The sequence below is a fragment of the Malaya genurostris genome, chromosome 2 (assembly GCF_030247185.1).
Source record: "Malaya genurostris strain Urasoe2022 chromosome 2, Malgen_1.1, whole genome shotgun sequence".
Lineage (NCBI taxonomy): Eukaryota > Metazoa > Arthropoda > Insecta > Diptera > Culicidae > Malaya > Malaya genurostris.
The window spans coordinates 130,081,568-130,105,804 of record NC_080571.1 but is presented as its reverse complement, the minus strand read 5'-3'; the positions used below and the strand labels follow the sequence as shown (position 1 = coordinate 130,105,804).

General features: G+C 37.3%; 1 protein-coding gene across 3 annotated transcripts in view; it reads left to right on the top strand.

Annotated features, from left to right (window-relative positions):
- The window catches only part of LOC131432782 (diphthine methyltransferase), a 99,399-nt gene that overhangs the window by 27,521 nt on the left and 47,641 nt on the right, over positions 1–24,237 (top strand). Inside the window, exon 1 of one of the 3 annotated variants that reach the window (XM_058599290.1) lies at positions 18,637–18,777. The exons of 1 other annotated variant lie outside the window; for it this stretch is intronic. Coding sequence is in view for 1 of the 2 variants with exons in the window: in XM_058599289.1 (XP_058455272.1) it covers positions 19,481–19,508 (28 nt within the window). In the remaining variant the exon portion in view is untranslated. Of the gene's footprint in view, positions 1–18,636; positions 18,778–18,808; positions 19,509–24,237 lie in introns of those variants that run through there. One more of the 3 variants, XM_058599289.1, reaches the window with a different exon arrangement.

The window sequence follows — 24,237 nt, the reverse complement described above, 5'->3', positions numbered from 1 at the left end:
TTCATGGTAATAACCAAATCATATATATATATATAACAGGGCTGAAAAGTCACCACTTGTGGCTGAACACCCAATTTAAATCTTAATAATTTAATTTTAACTCATATTCCAATAAATAGTTATTTAAAAAAAAAAAAAACAAAAGGCCAAAGGGTCAAAACACTTGTACTGTAAAATGTTGATGTAATACACAAAAATAAGATTAATAAACAGATATTTATGCAAAATTTATGCAAAAATTCAATCAGTTTTGATTCAATCGCCACTGCGAGCAGATGTGTTTTGTGTCGTCTGCACGCTTTCGACAAGAGCGATTACGTCACAGCTGCCAGTCATTAGCATTGGGAAAAAAACAACGGTGGAGAGCATTGCACAATATCAGCCGTTCTAATGGCTCTAAAATTTTTCTAAAGAACTATTAGGATTTGTTGTTCGCAAATCGTAGGGAAATATCCTCAGTTTACGGCAAATCAAGAACAGTTTGCTTAGATTTGTGCACTTTTCGCTGTGTGAAATTCACAGTAATCGAGATCAAGTGAAGCCTTTTTTTGCAAAAAATGTTTTAGAGTTTAATGTCGTACAGAATTACGCAATTTGACCTTTCTGAATGCTAGAAACGAGTCCCTTCAGCATATTGATAGTTTCTTTCGATAAATTATGCAAATGCGAAATGAAATAATCGACATTAAAATTCTGAATGCGGCTATTTTTATAGCCGTTAGGACCGCCCATTAGTGAGAAAGCTACAAACGAAATCACATAAAAGGAAATCTCTTAACAAAGATTCAATCAGTTTGGATTCAATCGCCACTGCGAGCAGATGTGTTTTGTGTCGTCTGCACGCTTTCGACAAGAGCGATTACGTCACAGCTGCCAGTCATTAGCATTGGGAAAAAAACAACGGTGGAGAGCATTGCACAATATCAGCCGTTCTAATGGCTCTAAAATTTTTCTAAAGAACTATAAGGATTTGTTGTTCGCAAATCGTAGGGAAATATCCTCAGTTTACGGCAAATCAAGAACAGTTTGCTTAGATTTGTGCACTTTTCGCTGTGTGAAATTCACAGTAATCGAGATCAAGTGAAGCTTTCTTTGTTTTTGCGAAAAATGTGAAAAAGGGGAATGCGTGCATAATTCATACAATTGATATTCGGAAGTGTTAAGGAACATGTCAGTTGTTTGCGTATTCACGACATCCAGTTATGTCTCTGACATTACCCACCCGCCTTTTTCTAGATCAGGAGCTATTCTTTGCTTCGGTGTTTTACTAACACTACCATTAGCTGTTACTTTTGGAGGCCCCTCAAGGGCCACCTTCGAACCCTTACTAGGTAGCTTATGAGAGGAAATATTTCTCCTTTTCCTGTTGCTACGAGGGATGGCCGAAGATGTGCCTTCGAGAGGGTCGTCTGAATCGCACTCGTCTGTTGACAAGCAAGCATAGGGATTTGCAGATGGGCTTGGTGGTGTAGCACTCTTTAGCATTTCTGCAAATGTGCGCTTGGAGCGTTCCCTCAAAGAGTGCTTTAGCTTTAGCAATTTGTAGGTGGGACATGCTGGGAGATCATGCGGACTCTCACTGCAGTAGAGACACTTTTCAATGTCTCTTCCGCAAGAGCCATCCGCATGACGCTCTCCACACTTCGAACAACGGGGCTGATTCGCACAATGGGAGGCTGTGTGTCCTAATTGCTGGCAATTAGTACAGTTCATAACCCGCGGCACGAAGAGACGTACGGGTAGACGAACCCTGTCCAGAAGGACATAATTTGGCAAAGCCGAACCAGCGAAGGTCACACGATACGAGTTCGATTGAGGATAAGATTTTGACCCATCCTCGGCGATCGATACTGAATGCAAGCGTTTGCAATCCAGTATCTTCAGATTCTTGAGTAAGGGGTTTTTGAAACCGCCAACCCCGTGCTCAAGAATATCTGCGCAAGTCAAACCTGCATCTGTGACCACGCCGTCTATTTCGACTTCGCGGGCTGGTACATATACGCGATAATCCCGCGTAAAGAGCTCATTTCGAACGATCTCATTAGCCTGCTTTAAGCTGGTCAACGAGACCCTGAGTTTGTCGGAGCGCATTTTTACTATTTGTGTGATAGTCGGGTAATGTGACGTCAGGTTCTTATTTAATGTCAATAAGTTCAATGCTTTATCTTTAGATTTGGTCCGGAAGTACACCACATATGGACCGGTCGATAGCGAGGGTTCATCGGAATATTCCTTAATCCGGGGGGTTTTATTACTGTCAACAACAGGCGGATTAGGATCTGTCTTCATTTCTTCGTCTGGAGGGGGAGGACTCATTGTGCTTACTGTAGCACGAGGTTATATTTAGGCAAGTGGTAAATTATAAGAGGGATGCAACAATAAACTGTAATAAGTAATAAGAATAAAGAAAAAGGCAATACTTAGCTTGTTGTACAAATGCAAGGAACGGTCGCCAAGACCTGCTCTTGGTCGATTGCCACTTCAATTGATGCCAAAAAACCTCTACGAGGAAAAGCACAAAGCACCAGCTAACGGTTCGGTGCGAAGGTGCAAAAAACCTCACCGAGGAAAAGGCACAAATAAACTGTTTATAGTTTGTATGGACTAACGGTATCACTTCACTTCAATGTTCGATCACAATCGACACAGGGAACAATGGCCGCTTGTTTATAATCCGCACACTTGGCCTTGATCGGCGGAACAATAACCGGCTAACGGTACCGTTTCGATCGACCGCTCACAATAAGGCACTGTTCTATTATATAACGCGAAAAAAAACCTCTCAGAGGAAAAAGCACTATTGTCTATCACGCAATATCGTCCGACCACTTTATCACACACACAACTGGTTTTCAATGCTTTCGCAGTAAATCCAAATCACGTCTGTTCGCTCAAAAGGTTGAAACGGCAATCCTTTTTTTTTTTTTTTTTCTTTTTGAAACTGCTCAACGTAGGTCAATTTATTTAAAATTGTTGTCTTCTTTTAAGTAAAAGTTATTGTATTTTATTACACGAACTCCCAATAGACAGAATAAGTTAGTTTACCTTACATCATAATTACAATTGCGCTAGATTTCCAATAAAATTAGTAAACGTGAAAATTGATAAGTTATTACCAGAAGAGAAAATAAACACAAGAAATCTACCATTGGTTCTTTTGACCCATTGGAAATGATTATATCGTTTTGATTATAAATGGTCTTTGCATTTCCGATGTAGTAATACACAATGTAAATAAAAAATTTGTTGTATTCAACACAGTAACAATAGAATAGAATCGAGACCAAATTATTCTCTGATAAGTAACTACTAAGAGAGCTTTCGGAGAATTATGTATAATATTTGATGTGAATATTAGTGTTTTATATTCTGTACTAAAGAGACATTTAGAGATTGAGTGAGAGAGCGGATGAGTGTGTCGTGTGCGCGGATAAGGAAGATAAAGAAGGGGAGATTATAATTGGTAACAGAGAGAGGTTCGATCAAGTCTTGATCGAAACTGATCAGTAGTATTATTTCATCCGCGCGAGAGTCAAAAAGGGATATCAGTTCCCGGTCGGTTATTGTATCAGTTAGAATATGGTGATTGTGATATATTCAAGTTGGTCGTGAGCGGAAAAAAATTTAAAAAAAAGTGAAAGAATTATATACATATATATATATATATATATATATATATATATATATATATATATATATATATATATATATATATATATATATATATATATATATATATATATATATATATATATATATATATATATATATATATATATATATATATAGTTTATAGATGCCGCAAGCTGTTTTTTGTGTATGTCTAAATGCTAAAAGTGTATGCTTGAGGCTGCTAAAAGTGCGAATATAAAAAAAATATAAATTAAAAAAATCGGTGAAATTTTAGCGTTATTGTGTTAAGCTGTATATTGGGAATCAACTGTGATAGATCGATAGAGTTGCTAGGGTGGAATCAATTGGTGAGTCGTTTGTATCTTTTTTCTTCTCTCTTCCTTGCTTGTTGATCATTATAACTGCCACTAGAATGATGGACGTTCAGCATTTGTGCGAAGAACAATTAAATTACGAATGTTCAATTCGTAAAATATCCAACTCGTTGGGCAGGGAATTAAGAGAGAGAGTGTTGGTGGAATCCTAACATGAAGAATGTTTAGGTGAAATTCCATCACCAAAACTTGACGAATTTGTTGATGTGGCAAAAGAAATAAAAAGTATAGGTGTGTAATGTCAGAGACATAACTGGATGTCGTGAATACGAATAAAACTGACACTTTTACTTTATACTTCCGAATATAAATTAGTTGATCGATAGGCTACAGTACAGATTAGTTACATTAAACATTCTGACGCACAAATATTACGAAATAACCAGTATAGTTCCTTATGATAAAATAATGGTGGTTCTGAAAAGAACCTTTTATGAAGGTGTTCGTGATGGAGAGTGCCGAGTTGAGTTCAAATTCCGATGGATACCATTGACTTCCGATGGATACCGCTGACTTCCGTCTTTTATTTTTAGGATGACCTGTTGTCCGTGAGTGCGGAACTGATATGTGTTCTGTTGCAGTCTCCTGCTTCTTCCGCTTGAGGTAACAAGCTTTGTATTTCGCTTGGAGATTCCTCGATCGCACCATAATGAACACGATGACAACGACAGCCAAATTCGAAATGAATGGCTTCTGAGCCGGTGCTATGCATTTTATATGGTTTATTATGGTTCTAAATAGCACCTTAGAGAATTGTGATGTCGACTATTTCTTTTCGGATTTCAATATTTTAGTAAAAGATACTATCAAAATGCTGTACGGGCTTAATTTCTGGCATCTCAGAAGAGCCAAATTGTATAATTTTTTTTTTTTGATATTAAACACTGATTGGATATATACGATTTTAAACACTGTTTTGAATTTAGAACTGTGAAAATTGCAAAAAACTGATCAAATTATCTTAGATTTGCACTACACTGATAATTTTATTTTCGATTTACAAAGAAGCAAATCTTTTTAGTTTTTTAGGTAACATTTAGAGCCATTAGAAGAGCTGATTTTGCATAATGTTAAACATTGTTGGTCATTTTCCGTTGTATTTTGCTCCAATGCAAACGACCACCAACAGGATGATGTAATCGATCTTCTTCGAAGGGAAACTGGCTCTGCGACCTGAGCGTTTGAGGTTTTGTACAACGCTAAAGGTCTGCTCTTAGTACTAGCGACTACTTCACCTGACGACCGAAGTCCGAATGAAAGCATTGACGACTGCTCCACCTGACGATTGAAGTCCAAATGAAAGCACGACCTAAGCGTTTGAGGCTTTATACCACACAAAAGGCCTGCTTTCATTGCCATCTGCTCTACCGGACGACTGAAGTCCAAATGAGAGTTGCGACCTGAGCGTTTGAGGTTTTTAAACACGCAGAAGGTGCACTCTCCGAAGCTGCTTTTTGCTTTTGATCGTTCCCACGACGTCCGCTTCCATCCAACGCACAAGAAGAAATGATCGATTTTCGGCCACGGTTCCCCTTTTATAAGCAGTCAGTTGAAGATATGTGCCTGACTACCTCAAAATCGTCGTCCTTGCGTGAAAAACCCATGCAAAAGTAAAGAGTTTCCCGCGTTGTTTTCAAATTTTGAGAAAACTTAATTTTTGAGTTGTTTGTGGTTATCTCACACTGTTTAAAATTTTATCATGAATTCCTGATCATATTTTTGATGAAATAGTGAAATAATTATGTTGCTGCCATTAATATAAGTCGAGATATTCAAGATTAAGTTCTGCCCATTCTTCCATATGGCTAATTTTGAAAAGGCACCCCATAGTAAAGTAAGTCGTATTCACGACAAAATGGTGTTAAACTATATTGAGGCCTTGTACCCCAAGCTCGAAGAGGCAATGTTAACAAAACAATTTGAAAGTGTTTGTCCATTTTACACTCAGTTCTTGCACATACAAGATAGAGCGTCTCGATTGAATACTGAAAGTTCAGATCAGTCGACTACTAAACATATTTTAATTATTCAAACGCGTACTATTCTTCAGGACATAATCAATCATTACCCAGAGGCAGGCGCGTAGCCAGAGAAAATTTTCGGGGGGGGGGGGGGTTTTAGAACATGGTGATAAATCAACACATGCACAATTTATATCACAATGTTTCCCATGGGTTATAATTTTTTGTTTCGGGGGGGGGGGGGGGTTTGAACCCCTAAAACCCCCCCTGTATACGCGCCTGTCCAGAGGCAATCAATAGCTCTCCCTCAATGGTAGCTAAGCTGCCAGGTCAGACCAAATCAGGGGGTGAATCCATGCCGAAACGAATTACTTTCGGAAATGAGGAAACAAATAGAACGCTCAACGAAATGAGCGGGAGACTTACGCGATTGGTGCAAAACAGCGCATACTTAAGAACCCCTTTCGATTCCCTTCAACTTGACTCAGAGGAAGAATTACCACCGTATGATTTTCCACCCACCCCACATACTAGCCGTACAGGAACTATACCACGGTCTTATCGGTTTGGATACTCGAATATGACAGCTCTACCTAGGTCTTTTCACGACAGGGGAAATTTCACAGCTTTTGCTCGCCCTGAAACAAATCGGGCTAGTTTAGGTAATACGGATTCATTGAACCCATCACAAAACTTGAACGAAACCACCATCGAGTTGGAACCTAATAGTGCTCCTCTTCAAGAATAGATTTTTCTAATGCAAAGCATGTTACAACAAGTAGAAAGTTTAGTAACTGCAACTCGTCAGGAACAGATAGATAGGCTTGCTGAACGTAGTACTCCCTCGATTTCCTATGGTAGGCATAAATCACGACCCATACATCAATGGAACGTTCGTTTCAGCAATGATGGGGGTCTTAGCCCAAATGATTTTTTGAATACAGTTTCTTTGTATCAGCGTTCCGAACATGTCTCTGATAGAGATATGTTAGCATCCGTTGTACACCTTTTAGCAGGTACCGCATTACGATGGTATCGGGAAAAATATTTAGCGTTTCGATCGTGGGAGGATTTTAGAAGAATAAAATTCTTGGATCAGTTTCTTCCGCCACACTACGTTGAATTATTAATGGAAGAGATTGAAGCTAGACTGCAGGGCGAAGAAGAATCATTCACTTCATACTTCTCTGCAATGAACATCCTTTTTCGGTGGATAAGATTTCCAATGAGTGATCGGCAAAAATTATTTTATTTAAGGAAAAACCTGAACTCGTTTTATATTGAAAAAGTGGTAGCCAAAGACCAAAAGTCCACAGAAGAACTTGTTCAAATTTGCAAAAAAATCGAATCGGCTAAATTTTTACTCGATAGAAGAAGGTACGTGCGCAGACTTCCTTATTCCTTCATGTTAGAGCCCTCTTTGTCAACCCCCGTACGGCCTAGAGTTCTACATTCCAATAATGCGGAAAGTCAAATTGAAAATGAGGGTTGCGAAGAAGAATTACATTTTATAGGTACTACCAGTAAGCGGCTTAGTTCCAAGGACGAAATCAACAAAAATCTGCAGCCACCTTCTGAGACAGTTGGCAGCATTGCAGGTGCTGACCGAACAAAAGATCTCGGGGTAGATGTTGGAACTGTTCCTCACAGGATCACTATTTTTGCTCTTGTCCCATTCCTCGCGAAGAACCGATCTGCTTCAAGTGTGGACAACGGGGAGTAATAGTGCGAAATTGTCCAAATCGCGAAAATCACGTTCAGGGAAAAGTTCAGGGTAATACGAAGGAATAGAAGAGGCTTCGTGTTTCGCGAATAATAGCTATAACCCTCTTCCTGAACTAACCTCAGTAGTAAATAATGCTCAATCGTCTTCCATTGCTTCATTAATAACTTACGTTTTTAATGATCACCGTCCGCACCTTAAAGTCAAAATTTTGGGTCGGAGTTTTTTAGGTCTTTTAGATTCGGGAGCGATGTGTACTATATTTGGTTCAGAAGGTATTGACCAGCTTGATTTATTAGGACTTAAGTGATTTTCTGGCAACAGAACGGTAATTACGGCAGATGGTTCGAAACATATTTCGCTGGAGTACATAAACGTCCCATTTGATGTGCAAAGTAGAGTTCGGGTGCTTCCAGTACTTTTATTGCCATCTATAAAAAAACAATTGGTACTTGGAAGCGACTTCTGGGAAGCTTACGGAATTAAGCCGTATTTTGGCGAATCGCTTCATCTAGATGGCCTCACAGTTGAGACAAACAAAATTTCCGATCAAGAACTTACTGGAGAGCAACAAGCTATACTTAACTCAGTTGTTTCTACGTTTGTGTATACGTCAGAGGGGAAGCTGGGTCGTACAGCAGTTATAGAACATGACATCGACACCGGAGATGCAAAACCTTTTAAACAGCGATATTATCCGATGCCAAAATTTCGTCTTGAGCAAGTCCACAAAGAACTAGATCGTATGTTAGCGCTAGATGTTGTAGAAATGTCGAAGAGTTCATGGAACAACCCTGTGGTATGTGTTGCCAAAAAAGAATGGGAAAGTACGTTTGTGTCTGGATTCCCGAAAATTAAACGATGTAACTCGCAAAGATGCTTTTCCACTGCCCTTGATTGATGATATCTTGAGTAAAATCGAGGGAACACAGTATTTATCTACAATCGACTTAAGCGACAGTTTTTGGCAGATTCCACTAAGAAAGTCCGATAAATGTAAAACGGCGTTCACAATTCCAGGTCGTGACTTGTATCAATTTAAGGTAATGCCCTTTAGATTAACCAATGCTCCAGCAACGTTAAGCCGCGCTATTTCTAAAATATTGGGAGTAGATCTTCAGCCTAAAGTTTGGAATTTTTTGGATGACGTGTTGATAGCTACGGCTACTCTGAAGATCACGTTCTAGTACTACAAGAGGTTGCAAAACGATTGAGTGGAGCAGGAATTACCGTTAACCGAGATAAATCTTTCTGTGTACCATCAGTTGGGTACTTGGGGTTCATTTTGGACAGGGAAGGGATTCATACCGATCCCGGTAAGGTATCAGCGATAATAAACTATCCGATCCCAAAATCTTGTACGGAGGTTAGGAGGTTCCTTGGCATGGCAGGATATTATCGAAGATTCATTCCAAATTATTCCGAACTCGCGTCTTCGTTAACTGACCTTACTAAGAAGGGGGACACATTTACGTGGTCTAAGGCAGCGGATAACTCATTTCACATCTTGCAATCAGCATTAGTGTCAGCTGCCATTTTATCGGTACCCGATTATTCAAAGCCTTTTCGTATAGAATGTGATGCAAGTGGGAGTGCCATAGGGGCGGTTTTATGTCAAGGTGTGGGTAGCGAGGAAAAGGTTATCGTATTTATGAGCAAAAAATTAACTGGAGCTCAGAAGAATTACCATGTCTCAGAGAAAGAATGCTTGGCTGTGGTGAAGGCAATTGAACATTTTAGGCATTACGTTGAAGGATCTCATTTCATTGTATGTACTGATCATAAAGCGTTAACGTGTCTCAAAAACCTAAAGGACCCTTACGGTAGGTTAGCTCGTTGGGCGATGAAATTGGGGTCATATGACTTTGAAGTGATATACAAAAAGGGAACAACAAATATCGTGCCCGACGCTCTTTCTAGAATTCCTGAAGGGGAGATTACCGTGTTGCAGTTAGATTCATGTAAAGAAGATTGGTATGGGAAGCTTTGGAAACGAGTCCTTGGCCATCCGGAGAATTTTCCCAATTTTAGAATCAATGGGGATACTTTACAACGGTATGATCCATTCAAAACACCTGATTTGTCTTTGGCCTGGAAAATATTTGTGCCAGAGCAAAATCGGTTAGATGTAATCGAAAAGAACCACGATAGTCCTAATTGTTGTCACTTTGGGGTAAATAAAACTGCGAGGCGGATTCTCCAAAACTTTTATTGGCCTGGGGTATTGAAAGACGTTCGCCAATACATAGCTAACTGTCAAATTTGTAAGAGTTCAAAGCCAACCAACCGGTGTGAGGTTGCCCCGATGGGTGCCCAGAAGCCTTCGGACTACCCGTTTCAAGTTGTTTCTCTTGATTTCGTCACTCATTTTCCTCGATCCAAAACAGGTAATTCAGTCCTATTAGTTGCCACTGACTGGTTCACTAAATGGGTAATCGCGAAATCTTACCGTACCGCAACTGCCCAGGTTTTAGTTCGTGAAGAAATCAAATGTCGATTTGGGATGCCTGAGATTGTAGTGACACATAATGGTAAACAGTTTGTTTCACAAATTTCTAGCTGATTATGGTGTCAAACATTGGAAAAATTCCTATTATCATCCTCAAGCCAATCCAACAGAGAAAACCAATAGAATCATCGGAACGTCCATTCGTAGTTACCTTGGTCCTGATCAAAGAGATTGGGATTCTCTATTACCGGAAATCGTAAGCCCAATTAACTCGTCGGTCCACGAAGTAACAAAATACACTCCATTTTATTTAAATTTCGGCAGAGAAATGCGTTCGGAAATGTCGATGAATAAGACAGTCGGCGAAATTAATCATGAGCAGGCACCTGAAAAATTAAATAAGATTAGAAAGCTAGTTCAAGAAAACATCACAAAAGCGTATCTTGTCTCAAAAACTAGATATGATTTGCGAACTCGTCCTATCGTATACACTCCAGGCGAGATTGTGTGGAGGAAAAATTTTACCTTATCAGATGCTTCAAAGAATTATTGTTCCAAACGTCCAATACATAAAGTGCGAGGTTGTTGAAAAGTTGGGATCTTGTTCATACCGATTGAAAAATATTGATACCGGTAAAACAGGAGTTTATAGTACGGAAGCTATGAAAAAATAATTTCCTATAATTTTTGTCTTAATAGTCTACATCTATGGACGTTATCCAATCTGGTAGTGTATAAAATAAACTCCCTGATTAGACACTCAGACCTAGCATGAGTGGAACAGTGGCTCTCCTTCATGCAATAACTGATGCATCTACATTTTCCACTGTTTCGAATAACTTTATTTTATATAATAATTTATTTTGTTTATTATTAGTTGTATTGAAAATATTAGGTGTTGGGTTCTAGTGCTAGTTTTTTTTTTAATTATAATATTGTTCTTATTATCACTTGAATTTTATTTTATTTATTCAGCAATGTATTGAATTCACATGATATTGTCTAACCATTACTACCAGCTATGTATATAACGTCGTTGTCTGACTAGTATGTGATGATGGTTGCCTAGTCCTACTCACTAAACGACTGACGTCTTGAGAATTTAAAACTTGAGTTGTTTGTACAACCATAAATTAGGAGCATCCAGTAGGGCTTCGATTAAGGTGGAAGTTCCTAAGTTTCGTCGAGCGCTTATTATTAGTGCCGTGAGGAACAGGCCAAGGGTAGTATACGAGTAATAGTATTTAATTTATTTATTTATTTATTTATTTGGAGCAGGAAAAAGCCCAATGGAGCTGAAATAATAATCTCTCACTCTAGCAGGCATAAAACCTCCTCATCGTTTATATCAACAGATTATAACAATCCAACAGATACATGTATATACTTAATACTATCAATTAAAACTAATCCTAGCCAACTAACCCTGACACTAAACCCATTGGGTAAACGATGGTGATTTCGCATTAAAACTAAAGAAGAAAAGAAATATGCTTTAAAATGGGAGGTAGAAGGAGGGAGTGGTGAATGAGAGTTGGCGAACGAAACGGGGTTAGGTTCGGCATGTAGATCTAATTAGTGGTCGAAAAGATGGTGGAAGACGGATAAAAAAGAGGGCTAGCAAACAAGGTTAGAACCGACATATAGATCTAATTAGTGTTCATAAAGATAAGAGAAGAACGCAATAACTGTGTGAATGTGTTGTGTGAATGAGATATATTATAAGATTTTATTAATAGGTCAAAAAAAATAATATTAAATAAATAAATTAAATTAAATGTAAATATTGTATATAATGTAGTTGTTGAAATTGAACTTGGTCAATCAAGATGTTATTGCAGGAGACCGAAGTCTAAGACATTGATGGTCAGCTACACCTTAGATTGAGATTGAGTGGATTACCACGTTGGTCATATATGACCCCAAATATGTATTAGTTGGTACCAAGTAGTCGAAATTGTTCTGTCTGTAAATACTGTAAATACAAAAATCCTTTTATTTGTTTGAACCACCCAGGTGGGGTATTTTGGCTTCCTTGTATGAACATTAAGGAAAATTCGGGATTTTCCTATTTTTGTGAGGGGGTAGTGTTGCGTTGCAACTGAAATTGCGTAGAACAAACTTTTAACATCGTGGAGGGTTCATTGTATTTATCGGAGAGATACTGGAGCACGCGAGGGCGGGAATCATTGTGGGTATGTAACGGCTCGTTCACTGTACGTCGAATTCTGAATCGAGCTTAAAAGTGCAAGAAAATGTCTATTTTCACGCCACTGGAGATACGTTTCTGAGGTTACAGCTATTAGGAGAAAGACTAAAAAGTTTTCTGTGACTGAGAAAAGCTTTGAATCGCTCTCTTACAATCGAACCATTGAACTGAACAGTCGATACTATCGCAATATCTTACCGTGCGATCGGGGTATCGGTTTTCTTTGATTGGATTGCGTGGCCGTCGTTCTGGCTAAAGATAATTTCGGAGTTGAATGGTGGAAACCGTATAATTCGAGCTTGTTTCGGTTAAGTTAAGTGAGTTAAGTGTGTGAAAAAGGTCGACCTCAGAAGCAGATTACCACCTAGCTCTGGATCCTGGCCGAAGAAATCGCGTCGAGATCGCTTGAGATGTGTTTGGCGATCCGTGAGTAAGTCTTTTTGTATTTGTTTTGTTTCTTAGCTTTCGTAGTTTCTAGATATTTTCCTTCGGTTTCAATGAAACTTTCCACGGTATTGCATTCCCAAAAATTAGTGCGAGCCAAATTGCCCCCCCCCCCCCTGGGATAAGAGTCCGGGCAAATTAAGTTAAAATCCGCTAACACATCTGCTTATCGCGGATGGCGCAAAAGTGTTAGTTGGTAAGGTTCGCGACATCTTTCCCTTTACAGACAGAATGGTCGGTACTATACGTAACAAGTGTCCTGTCTGTTAGTCTGTGATATATGTTTCAGTGTTTATCCTCTTTATGGCGCATGCTTGTTATGTCTGTCAGCTTTGGTGCATAATTCACCAGGTTCCATTTTCAATCGAGGTGCGAGAAGACTCTCTGTTTTTTATTCTCGCTTAATTTCCAATTCTCTTGTTCTACATCGGTAAATCCTCGATACTCTTCCATCTTTTGAAAATTATCAAATAAGGGGAATATGTATAGCATTGGGAACTAACAAAGATGTAAGAAAAGTGTGAACTAATCTTAAAATTTGTAAATAAATTAATTGCATTTCAGAATTCACGCCGGACGGTTAGTCCGACTGTTATTAAAAAAAACTTCCGAAAGTAGTTTGGAAATTTCACTTGGTTTAATACTCGATCGCTAAACATTCTAGTACCTGAGAAGTCAACATTACACCACAGAAGACAGAAATACACACACTTAGAAAATTTCGCAGTATTCGGTAATTTTTTACCGAATTTTCAACAGCTGAACCGACGACACGACCTGCCACTCGTCTATCAAAACTGTATCGTAAATTTAACTACCCCTCAGTAACTGGAAATGTCAAATCGAAAACGCTAGTGATTTTTTTTAAACTGGCAGCACAAGTTGATATATTTATAGATATTGAATAACAGTCACCATAACCATGGTTACTGCATATCGAAGGCAAAATGAATGTAAACAAAATAAATTTCAGATCGGTTATTATATTACGGAACATTTTAATGGATTTACCTGCCTCGAGCGTAATGTAAAAATTGAAGAGTATGAGTTATGTCTTTTATAAAGCCAAGTTCAAAATTCAGGTCTTAGGGACATTGGGATGCATAATTCACTGCTGACTTGAAACCGTTGTGTGATAACAGCTCAGCGCAAACGAACGAGGAAGACATGGAAATGACCGACAACGAGCTGAGCGAGGCTAGTGCTCTGCGGTACCTGCATAACGTACGGTAAAATGATTTCTTTGTGGAATTCCACTAGTAATCCTCGAATAGTGGCCAACAAGGTGAAATACTGTTTCCACTGCTGCGCAATCAATCGACACAAAACAATTTTGACACCGGCATATTAAACCGAATCCTACTGCCCAGAAAAGCTAGCAGTTGAAGTGTACGGATGAATCGCTGGAAGCAGATCATTGTCCTCGTTCGTTGGTTTCATCCATAGTTTCGATTAAATTCCGAAAATCGAGTTCATTTAAATGCATTTCTGGTTAATTTGGACAAAGTTTAACACTAATAGAACTATTCCACCGCTTTCAAAACATGTTTATTTGTTTTGGGGTTCCTTGGTAACTTGTCCATAGCAACCTAAACAGTGTTGCTCGAGAAGATTATTTTTATCATTTACAAGGGGTCGCTAGATTTGTGGTAACTGACGGTGAATCGTTAGCGAACAGCTTTAATGCAGATTTTTCTTCGGAGTGCCTGGTCGTGTCGTCGGCTGAACGTTCGGTAACTGAATTGATTACCGATCGTTCGGTAATTGCTGAACTGTCAAACAATTACCGTAAACTGTAAACCAAATGGATCTAACAGATTGTTCGATAATTTTGTTTGTTTGTTTTCCTTTGGTTAAAATTCTGGATTTTCGGATTAAAAAAAACAACACATATTCACAAAAACGAATGAAGAAAATGGTTTTATTTTATGAGAAATTTAAAAAGTGTCAGATGTTCCGACTGACCGGAATTATGAGCGCCTTCCAAAACACTGCACTATCCCATAAATCAAATAAACATAGATTTCCGACTGTACGGTGACACTAACAGCACCTCTAGTGAGAAACGGGTGTACTTTTTTCCATTAGCTACTGTGGTTTTGTTAAATGCGCAGGCAACTTTATGCATGCATTTTAGGAGTATTTACGCACCCATTCTCCACCAGACGGTGCTTTTGCTGTCACGGGTTGCTCAACTACATTAGTATTACACTGGGAAATCTATGTTTATTTGATTTATGACTATCCGTAGAATCCAACAAATATTACCCTTGAACTATTTGTGTTAGCAGCAAGTGGACAAGTGATACAAAATTATTTTCTGCCTATAAGTAAACAAAAAGCTGTTAGTGGCTCTAATGTCTTAAAAACTTTTATCACCTGTACCTCAATTCATACGATGTACCCTTCAATATTTTTTTCGTTTGGTTAATAAAAAGACACTCACCGAATATTTTAATAACTGTTTGACAGTTAGTTTCATGACAATCAGTTTTCACAGAAGTTCGGTTATTGGAAGATAACTTTACCAAACGGATAGTATGATTTTTACCGTTTTCGGCGACTATTCAGGTTTACCGTATCAATTGTATATCTAATACAGAATTCTGCTATGAAAATTTACGTTGAACTGATCGTTCGGTGAAAATTTGCAGAATTGTTGTAAAATAAAATACCGAAATATCGGTTATTTCTATAGATTACCGAAAGTTCTCGTCAAAAGTATAAATCTTAATGTGCAGGCTCACATATGAACTGTTTGTAAATTTTCTTAATCTCCGTTTCTCGATTCACTATAGATTCACTAAAAAATCTGTCAACACATTTGACGTATGTCGAAATCAATGAAAAATAATCATTGCAAGAAGAATAACTTTGTATATGCAAATTAACGATGAAAAATTTCTTCATTTTGAGAGCAAGAAACTCAAATTTTGAGTTGAACTTACTCAAATTTTGAGCAAAATAATCTGTCAATTGTTTTTATGCCCTTTTGAAATGTTGACGTCGAAATTTTCTCTTTGCCAGAGATGCCATTTATACAGATTTATCTGTATTTTACAGATTTTTACATACGCATACAGAATGCAGATCTGATACAGATTTCTTAGATTTAATATGAATCTCCCAAGAAGCAAAATGAAAACTTTTTCGTATGAGCAATCTATTAGTATTTGATTCCAGTGACGAGAAGCAAAGTCTTGGTCATATTGAATATACCATTCTACAGCAATAATGTGTTGGAATAACATCTTTTAACATCATTTTATTATTTTTACGTTTCGTCTTTGACTCATCAGTGCAGAGCAGTTCAAATTGAACTGCTTAGTGCTAAACTCGGCAGTTCAATTTGAACCGCTAAGCAGACGTAAAGTTTCTGCTATTTACAGAACACTTTTTGTTTTGCAACGAAGTGCAATGTCTTTTCTGACGTGCCGAACGAAAACGTGTTTTCGACTATTTCTGGCCGATGCAGGTATGGTCATTTAGGGGTTAGCCAAATTTTGTGCTAGGGCACATAACCGTTTTCATTATTTTTACGTTTCGTCTTTGACTCATCAGTGCAGAGCAGTTCAAATTGAACTGCTTAGTGCTAAACTCGGCAGTTCAATTTGAACCGCTAAGCAGACGTAAAGTTTCTGCTATTTACAGAACACTTTTTGCTTTGCAAAACAAAAAGTGTTCTGTAAATAGCAGAAACTTTACGTCTGCTTAGCGGTTCAAATTGAACTGCCGAGTTTAGCACTAAGCAGTTCAATTTGAACTGCTCTGCACTGATGAGTCAAAGACGAAACGTAAAAATAATGAAAACGGTTATGTGCCCTAGCACAAAATTTGGCTAACCCCTAAATGACCATACCTGCATCGGCCAGAAATAGTCGAAAACACGTTTTCGTTCGGCACGTCAGAAAAGACATTGCACTTCGTTGCAAAACAAAAAGTGTTCTGTAAATAGCAGAAACTTTACGTCTGCTTAGCGGTTCAAATTGAACTGCCGAGTTTAGCACTAAGCAGTTCAATTTGAACTGCTCTGCACTGATGAGTCAAAGACGAAACGTAAAAATAATGAAAACGGTTATGTGCCCTAGCACAAAATTTGGCTAACCCCTAAATGATCATTTTATTGTTGAAATTTAATTTTGTTAGTGAATGCGGATAAAAACTGAATTTTTATTGAAGAATCCAACCAACTCTTTTGCAATCGCTGCGCTGCCCGAGTGGCGAGCTTTGAACTAAGCGATGGTGATAATTTTCAGATTTTGCTGGAAGATTCGAACAAAATGCAGGGTTTTTGTTTTTTTCCTATGAATCGAATACTAACATACAAAAACGTGTGAAAATTTGATAAAAAATCGATCTTTAATGATTCAGTAACTTTCTGTGGTATGTTTAATTGACATTTATGGAGAAATCGTAACATGAAATACCAAATTCGAAGAAGTGAGGTTGGGTACTGTTTTTATATCTGGGCTATTCTTTGTTTTTTGGGTTGGATTTTAAGTTTAATTGATAAATTCTGATCAAAAGTTTCATGACTAGTGTATTTACTCATATTTTATCATCTAAATCAAATCTGTATGTGAACTGAAAATTTCAAATTTCATCCGCGATTGTCAAGAGTATAGGACAATTTGAAATCATATGTTTGATGACAACACGTGAACAATCGTTTTTCTTACCCATATTTGTAAGATTTTGTCATCTGCATTCCTTCAAACTCAAGTAAATTGAAAAATTCGTCAAAAATTTTTCTAAATACATGGGATATGTCAAAACAATCACCATAACGCTATCTCGTGGTGACCACGCTGATTGGATTGTTCAATCGAGAGTAATACAGATTTCCCATGAAAATATCTGGCATCTCTGCTCTTTGCTCTGCAGGGAAAAGCAGTTTCGGGAACAAAGTTATAAAACGTCAAAGTTTTGATAATATAATATTATCTATAGACTTATAGAGTAATTCAAAGTTTGTTTTGTGTGAATCATTTTTTGCGTCTAAACCGCGATGAATACCCAATTCCCGTCGCATCAGCCAAATCTCTACAATGTTGTTCCTTCTCAATTACCGCAACCATCTACTATACCCTCGGCGGAATCCACTGATGTAAGCCATGCTAATTTAACTAAGGCACAGCGTCGTATGCTGGGAGAAAGCGATGCAGCTAGAGCAAAACGTTTGGCCAAAAACGCTGAACGTATGAGACAAAAAAGGGCCACAGAGACCTACGAAGAGTATAAGATTCGATTGGCAAAAAATGCTGAAACTAATAGGCGACGAAGACAAAACGAATCAGAAGCGGAGCGTGCCTTGCGTCATATGCGGAATGCTATGAGACAAAGACTGAGGAGAGCTATGGAAACACCTGATCAAAAGGCAATACGGAAAGCAAGACTAGCACAACGTATGCGGGAAATAAGAGCAAATGAGACAGCAGAGCAACGGAAACTTCGGTTAGAAAAGGGTGCTGCCAGGGCTAGACATAAGTTTCTTTCCGAATCATTAGAGGAAAGAACGGAACGGAACAGAAAGAAAGCCGAGTATGCCCGTACATTTCGTAACGCGAAACACCAACATCCGAAAGATCCCGTCGAAGAACTAGAAACAAAAAGTAATGAATCGGACGTGAAATCAGAACATAATATGTCAAATACCGCTAATCCGATACAATCTGTTCACACTTCCCTAGTTGTAGAAACTGCTCCAGCTAACAGAGAACAAAACTACAATTCTGTGAAAAACTATCCGATTAATTATCCAGAATTCGGGGCCGCTTTTCCGACGTTTTTCAACTATCCACATTTGAAAAATGGCCAGCAAAGTGCTTACAGTCCGGTATATCCATCACAAACGTATTATCCTGAACTATCTGTTCCTCCACATTACATAAAAAATGATCGCACCTCATATTCCCCATCGAAGGATGCAGATTGTCCTCAATTTCATCCTGCTCTGAAAGAAGCGGAACAGAAGAACTGATCTGGTAATTATTTTCAATATACCTTCCAAATGCAAATCTCTATCTAAAAACATGTAGAACTTTTCAGATCTATATTATATCATTATAATATTAAGTTTACTAGGAAACTACTGCCCATACTTGCATATCAGTCCCATATCGATTTTCATCAATTTTGAGTTAGCTTGAGGAATGAAATCTATCCTCAATATACTCTTAGAAATTGCAATAAAAGTTGAGGGTTTGTTCAGTAAAATGTGGAAAAATATCAACTCATGTCTGTCCCATATGCAAAATACTCGCATATCAGTCCCATTCAGTGCAAATTTCAATAATTCGTTGCAATATTCGAATAGTAAAGGTGTATTACCGATATTTCAAGTAATAATACCATGATTTAGCATTAGGTTGAACAATAAATCAAAAAAATCGGAAATAAAATTTTAATCGTCTTTTTCTAGACATGCCGATTTTCCATATGGGACTGATATCTTTTTCATAAAATGATACCTGAGTTGTCTAAGCTCGAGGTAATAGGCTGGAAGAGTTTTTAGGAAACAATAGATCTATTGTTCTTTATTAGTTTAACATATTTTAGAAGAGCGCACGCTAAAGTCTTTTTCATGCAGGGGATACGTACACTGAACAAAATAATAATGTAGCCATTACTTGAGATACGTATATATTTTCTACCATACTTTTCAGATGAAATTGATGTGCTACGATCATGCAATTCATTTTCAAAAGGTGCATGTGTAAGTTAAATGATTTTAATATAAATTTTACACGATTTTCAATCAATCTCTACCTAAAACTAATATAAAAGTAACATAATTTTCAGATAAATTTCAATTAACTCCAATGATTTACAATTCAAGATAATTTCGCATCTAATTGATTTCCTATTAAATCTGATTGGTTGTATTTTCCTCAGTATTTTTTTCAAACCACGTGTTATTCATGTTCATTTAAATATATATCTTGATGATTTTTATATTTTAATCATTTAGAACATATGCTTATACAATGTTTATACAATCGGTATAAAAATCGGTATCGGTTCTTGATTCTAAATATATAACAAGTGCAATGCAATGCAATTTGAGTTATGCTGAAATCAATATTAATTATTCGGGTCTGTATGATTACCTGTAAATATTGTTTTTATATAACTGGTATTTAAAACATTTTAGGGTGATTTTTGAACGGAAACTGTAAACTGATATCCAGTACCTATTTATTATTTTTTTTTAATCAGTAAACCGGCTTCAAACGGGAGCCAAATTCAGGTTTGGTGAGTTATTGCCTGATTTATCTTTGGCAGATTCCGATTCATTGGTTTAGGATTCTCTTAAAAGCGGATTGATTTCCATTTCCTGTACGACTCCGGTAGGTTTTACGTCAAATTATCAAAATATAATTAATAACTTATATTTCACATATACTCGAAAAAGTAGTTAGCTGGAACAAACCAATTCAGCATTCTATATGAAATGAAATTAATAAAATTAAAATATATACATATATATATATATATATATATATATATATATATATATATATATATATATATATATATATATATATATATATATATATATATATATATATATATATATATATATATATATATATATATATATATATATATATATATATATATATATATATATATATATATATATATATATATATATATATATATATATAGATATATTAATATTTATATATTTAAATTTATATAATGCAGAGGTCATTTTTTGTAATCGCATCAAGTAAGAACGAATGGACGGATTTACATATTTTTTGTTTTCGTTAGCTCAGACCACCGGGCTCGTACATAAAAAAAATGGGAAAATTTACCGGAAAAATGTGAAAAATACGTATAGTTTTGTATGGAAAATGGAATTTCTCGTTAAAAAATGTCGCCCATGCTTACTACATCACCGATAGATGTTTGGCGCATATAGAGTTGCATAAGTGTTTGGCCGTAGAAGAAAACTATACTAGATTGTTGAAAAAATCGTTTGGCGCGCAACGAGTTGTTTTGTGTGGAGATTTCACATGAATGCTTGATCCATGTGATTCGTCATTTCGAACAACGTGCTTATTAGGGTATCAAAATTATTGTTTGCCAAATGACTTAATGGCGGAATGTATGTGGCTTTTCTAGGTATACCATAGCTCTGATATTGTTTACCAATACCAGTACCAGTGTGCAACGAATAATATTCATCGTGTGCGTGATTTTAACAAATCAGAGAATTAATTAATGAATCAATGACTGCTTCAAAGTTTGTTCTGTTGCGTCGGGCGAACATTCAAGTATGAGTAATTCGTTAAAAACGAACTGTTCAGAATGCTTTGTATGTTGTTTAAGCCAAATATTTTTTAAGAAATTTTGGTTACTTGGGTTAAATACAAATTGTAATATATCCTACCGAATGAACAACTCTAGAAGAGAAACTCTTCAACATTGTGTTATGTTCATCAATACAAAATTGTGGTTAGTAACCTTTTTTCGATTATCGGAAGCAAGAATCACATCTAGAACAGAAAACGTGGCACTTTATATCCATTATGCAGAAGCCATTAGAGAGAGATTTCTGTTCAGTGCTTCGACTCAAAGGATGAGATGAGAATCTGTGCATTTGCTCAATTTTAGCCTAACATAATTATTTCTCAAATTCAAATATCGAAAACTTTAAGTAGATTTTCAAGAAATTCTAAATTCTTCAGCAGTGCCGAATGCGTACATTTATTTGACGCAATCTTGTGATTATGAAATACAAGAAAATTGTATGACCGTATTATTTTGTAAAAGTTACGTGAATCTAATTTATTTTTCAATAGAACGAACTATGATATTCACATATGAGATCGTTTGATTTTACTTCTATACTGGTTGCATAATTTGCATTGACCTATTATTTATCGCTAATCACATGAATTATCAGGTAAGAATGGCATTTAAAGGTTGTTCAGTTTATTGCATAACTCCCGAGATCCATATAAAAAACTGCATAACTGAATATCCGCATAGCTTCGGAAATTCAAGCTAGTCGTCTTAACCCTGTAATAGGTTACCAGTTCGAACTGAATTCCCTCCTATGGTTGGTGGGCTTGACGATATTGCGAACATCAAAGCAAAGTCTTGGCATTACATTCCTTTTGTGAAATTTTGCGTTCCTGTTTTAACAGATTTCGCAGCCGATTCCTAGCGTACAAAATCATTACATGGCTAGTACTACGATCCTACTGTCACTATGAATCCTTCCAGGTCGGGGCTCGAACATATGACAACTGACTTGTGTGTAAACATCATCAGATGCGATTAATTATCGTTACAATTTATTATAAATATTTGTTATAACTATTACTTTAATTATTGAGTTTATCGAGTGAGATACGAAACAAGTTGGATAAGATGTTGATTGCATTACGATCCAACATCCGGGGTTGGATAGGCCGGTAGGGCTTGGCAGCTCCTTTTATGTTTCATTATCATACTACCGGCCCTTATTACCAATATGAAGTGGAAATTAAGTGAAATGAACATACCCAAGTCAGGTTTCACACGATAACGGAACAGTTGAACGGTGAATCAAGTTCATCTTTGACGTTTTTTGGTGGTGTGTGTACCATGGAATACTGTGGAATAGTTCAAAATAATATAGACTGAACATGTAAGCAGACCACTGATAGCTGTCAAACGATGTTATGTATCCCCATTCATCTCAAATCCATTAGTGTTTGGGTATAAATTGATTAATAGCGTCGGTTATTATATGTGTCCAGAGATCAACGGCAGAATTACTGTCACGATTGGATATTAAATAGTTCCAATCCAGTTCCATCAGAAATCTATTCATTTCATTGAAATTACCATTTCTGTAGCCAAAGAAAGTTGATTCGGAGACGTCGTTGAAAACAACAGACGGACAAGGGGAGGAGGCAAATGTTATTGAGCAAGTATTTATGAGTTCAAGACTAACAAAGAAGAGATCAAGTAGGCGATTGTTACTATTATTTTGGTCGTTAAACTGTACTAGCAGTGGCGTCTCGCCCTCATGTGCACCTCGTGCACAGCACAACCGCTCGAATTGAAGGAATGAACTGCGTCCCCAACCCCATCCAAATTCAATAATTTTTTTGGAATTATTATTAATTTGATAAAAGCAGGTTGGATCGCACCGAAATTGCGTGTATTTACACGCATCTCATACATCAGACATAAAATTTCAAGTATCTGTTGTCGCTGTGTTAGTGTCTTTTCCGTGCACATGAGTTACTGCACAGATTCAAGAAGAGAAAGAATTACTCAGCTCAGCTCTGAGACTTGTTTGTTTAATAAAAAATCCCATCCGAAAGTAAATCGTTATCTCATTGTATTGAAAAACACAAGCGAATCTCCATTCCTCAATCTTTAGTTTTCACTTTTTCACTTATAACGAACTGTTACATCTGCTATCATACCACATAAGCAGTGCACAACTAGTCAATCTTGTCACGAGACGCCACTGTGTACTAGTCTTGCAGTACTATAGCTATCAAGAAGCAAGAAGGTAGGTATAAAGTAGGTGTTTTAGACGAGCTTGCAATATCGGGAAATACATAATTACATTTAATGTCGGGGAAATTATAGTCACCTATAATAATCACCTTATCGTCTAAAGCCATTTGATATTCAGTTTGTGAGAGCAAGTTCAAATGCTGATCAAACAGGGACATTGATGCGATCAGGCGGGATATAAAGAACACAAATATAGAGCATGTAATCTGAGAACATGACAGCAACCCGAAGCTGCTCGCAGTTCAAGAGAGGCAACTGTTGGGATTTGAATTTTGAGCGACAGGCGAGCAAGACCACCGCCGCTTTTTTATGGCTGTTCTGCTCGGTACGATCCTGTCTGTAAACAGAGAACGAATAGCCGAATATTTGCTTAGAGAGTGTTGCCGTTTAATCTTGTCTCCGTAAACAAGTATATGTCGTAGGCACCGTCAGAGCAAGCGAGACGATAACCTTCAAGAGAGCAATTGATTCCTCCGACGTTCTGATAGTACACGCTCAGCCTAATGTTGTCAGAAATTTTGACTTTTGCTGGAAGGAAATGGGGTTCGGTGAGCGACGCATGGGGGATTGTGAATAGACTGGACGAGGCATTCTTTTTGTAATTGCCGGCATTTGTGGGGATTGCAAGCGAGTGTTGTTGTTGATATATTGTAGCCGAGGAAGTGGGGGACACGGAGAATCCGGTATGTGATGAGCTGCCTGTTTCGAACTGAGTACTAAAAAAGGGGAGATAGATATGCCATGTGGCCGGATGCTGGTGAATTGATCACCTTTTCAAAGGAATTTGGAACGGCTATTTAGAAAGAGGCATGAATCGTGTTAAGTAGTACCATTTTTCGGTATCAGGTATTTGTGCAATGGGGGGAGCTACTAGTAGAGGTAGAGCTTTTATTCCTATAATCTAATGTGCG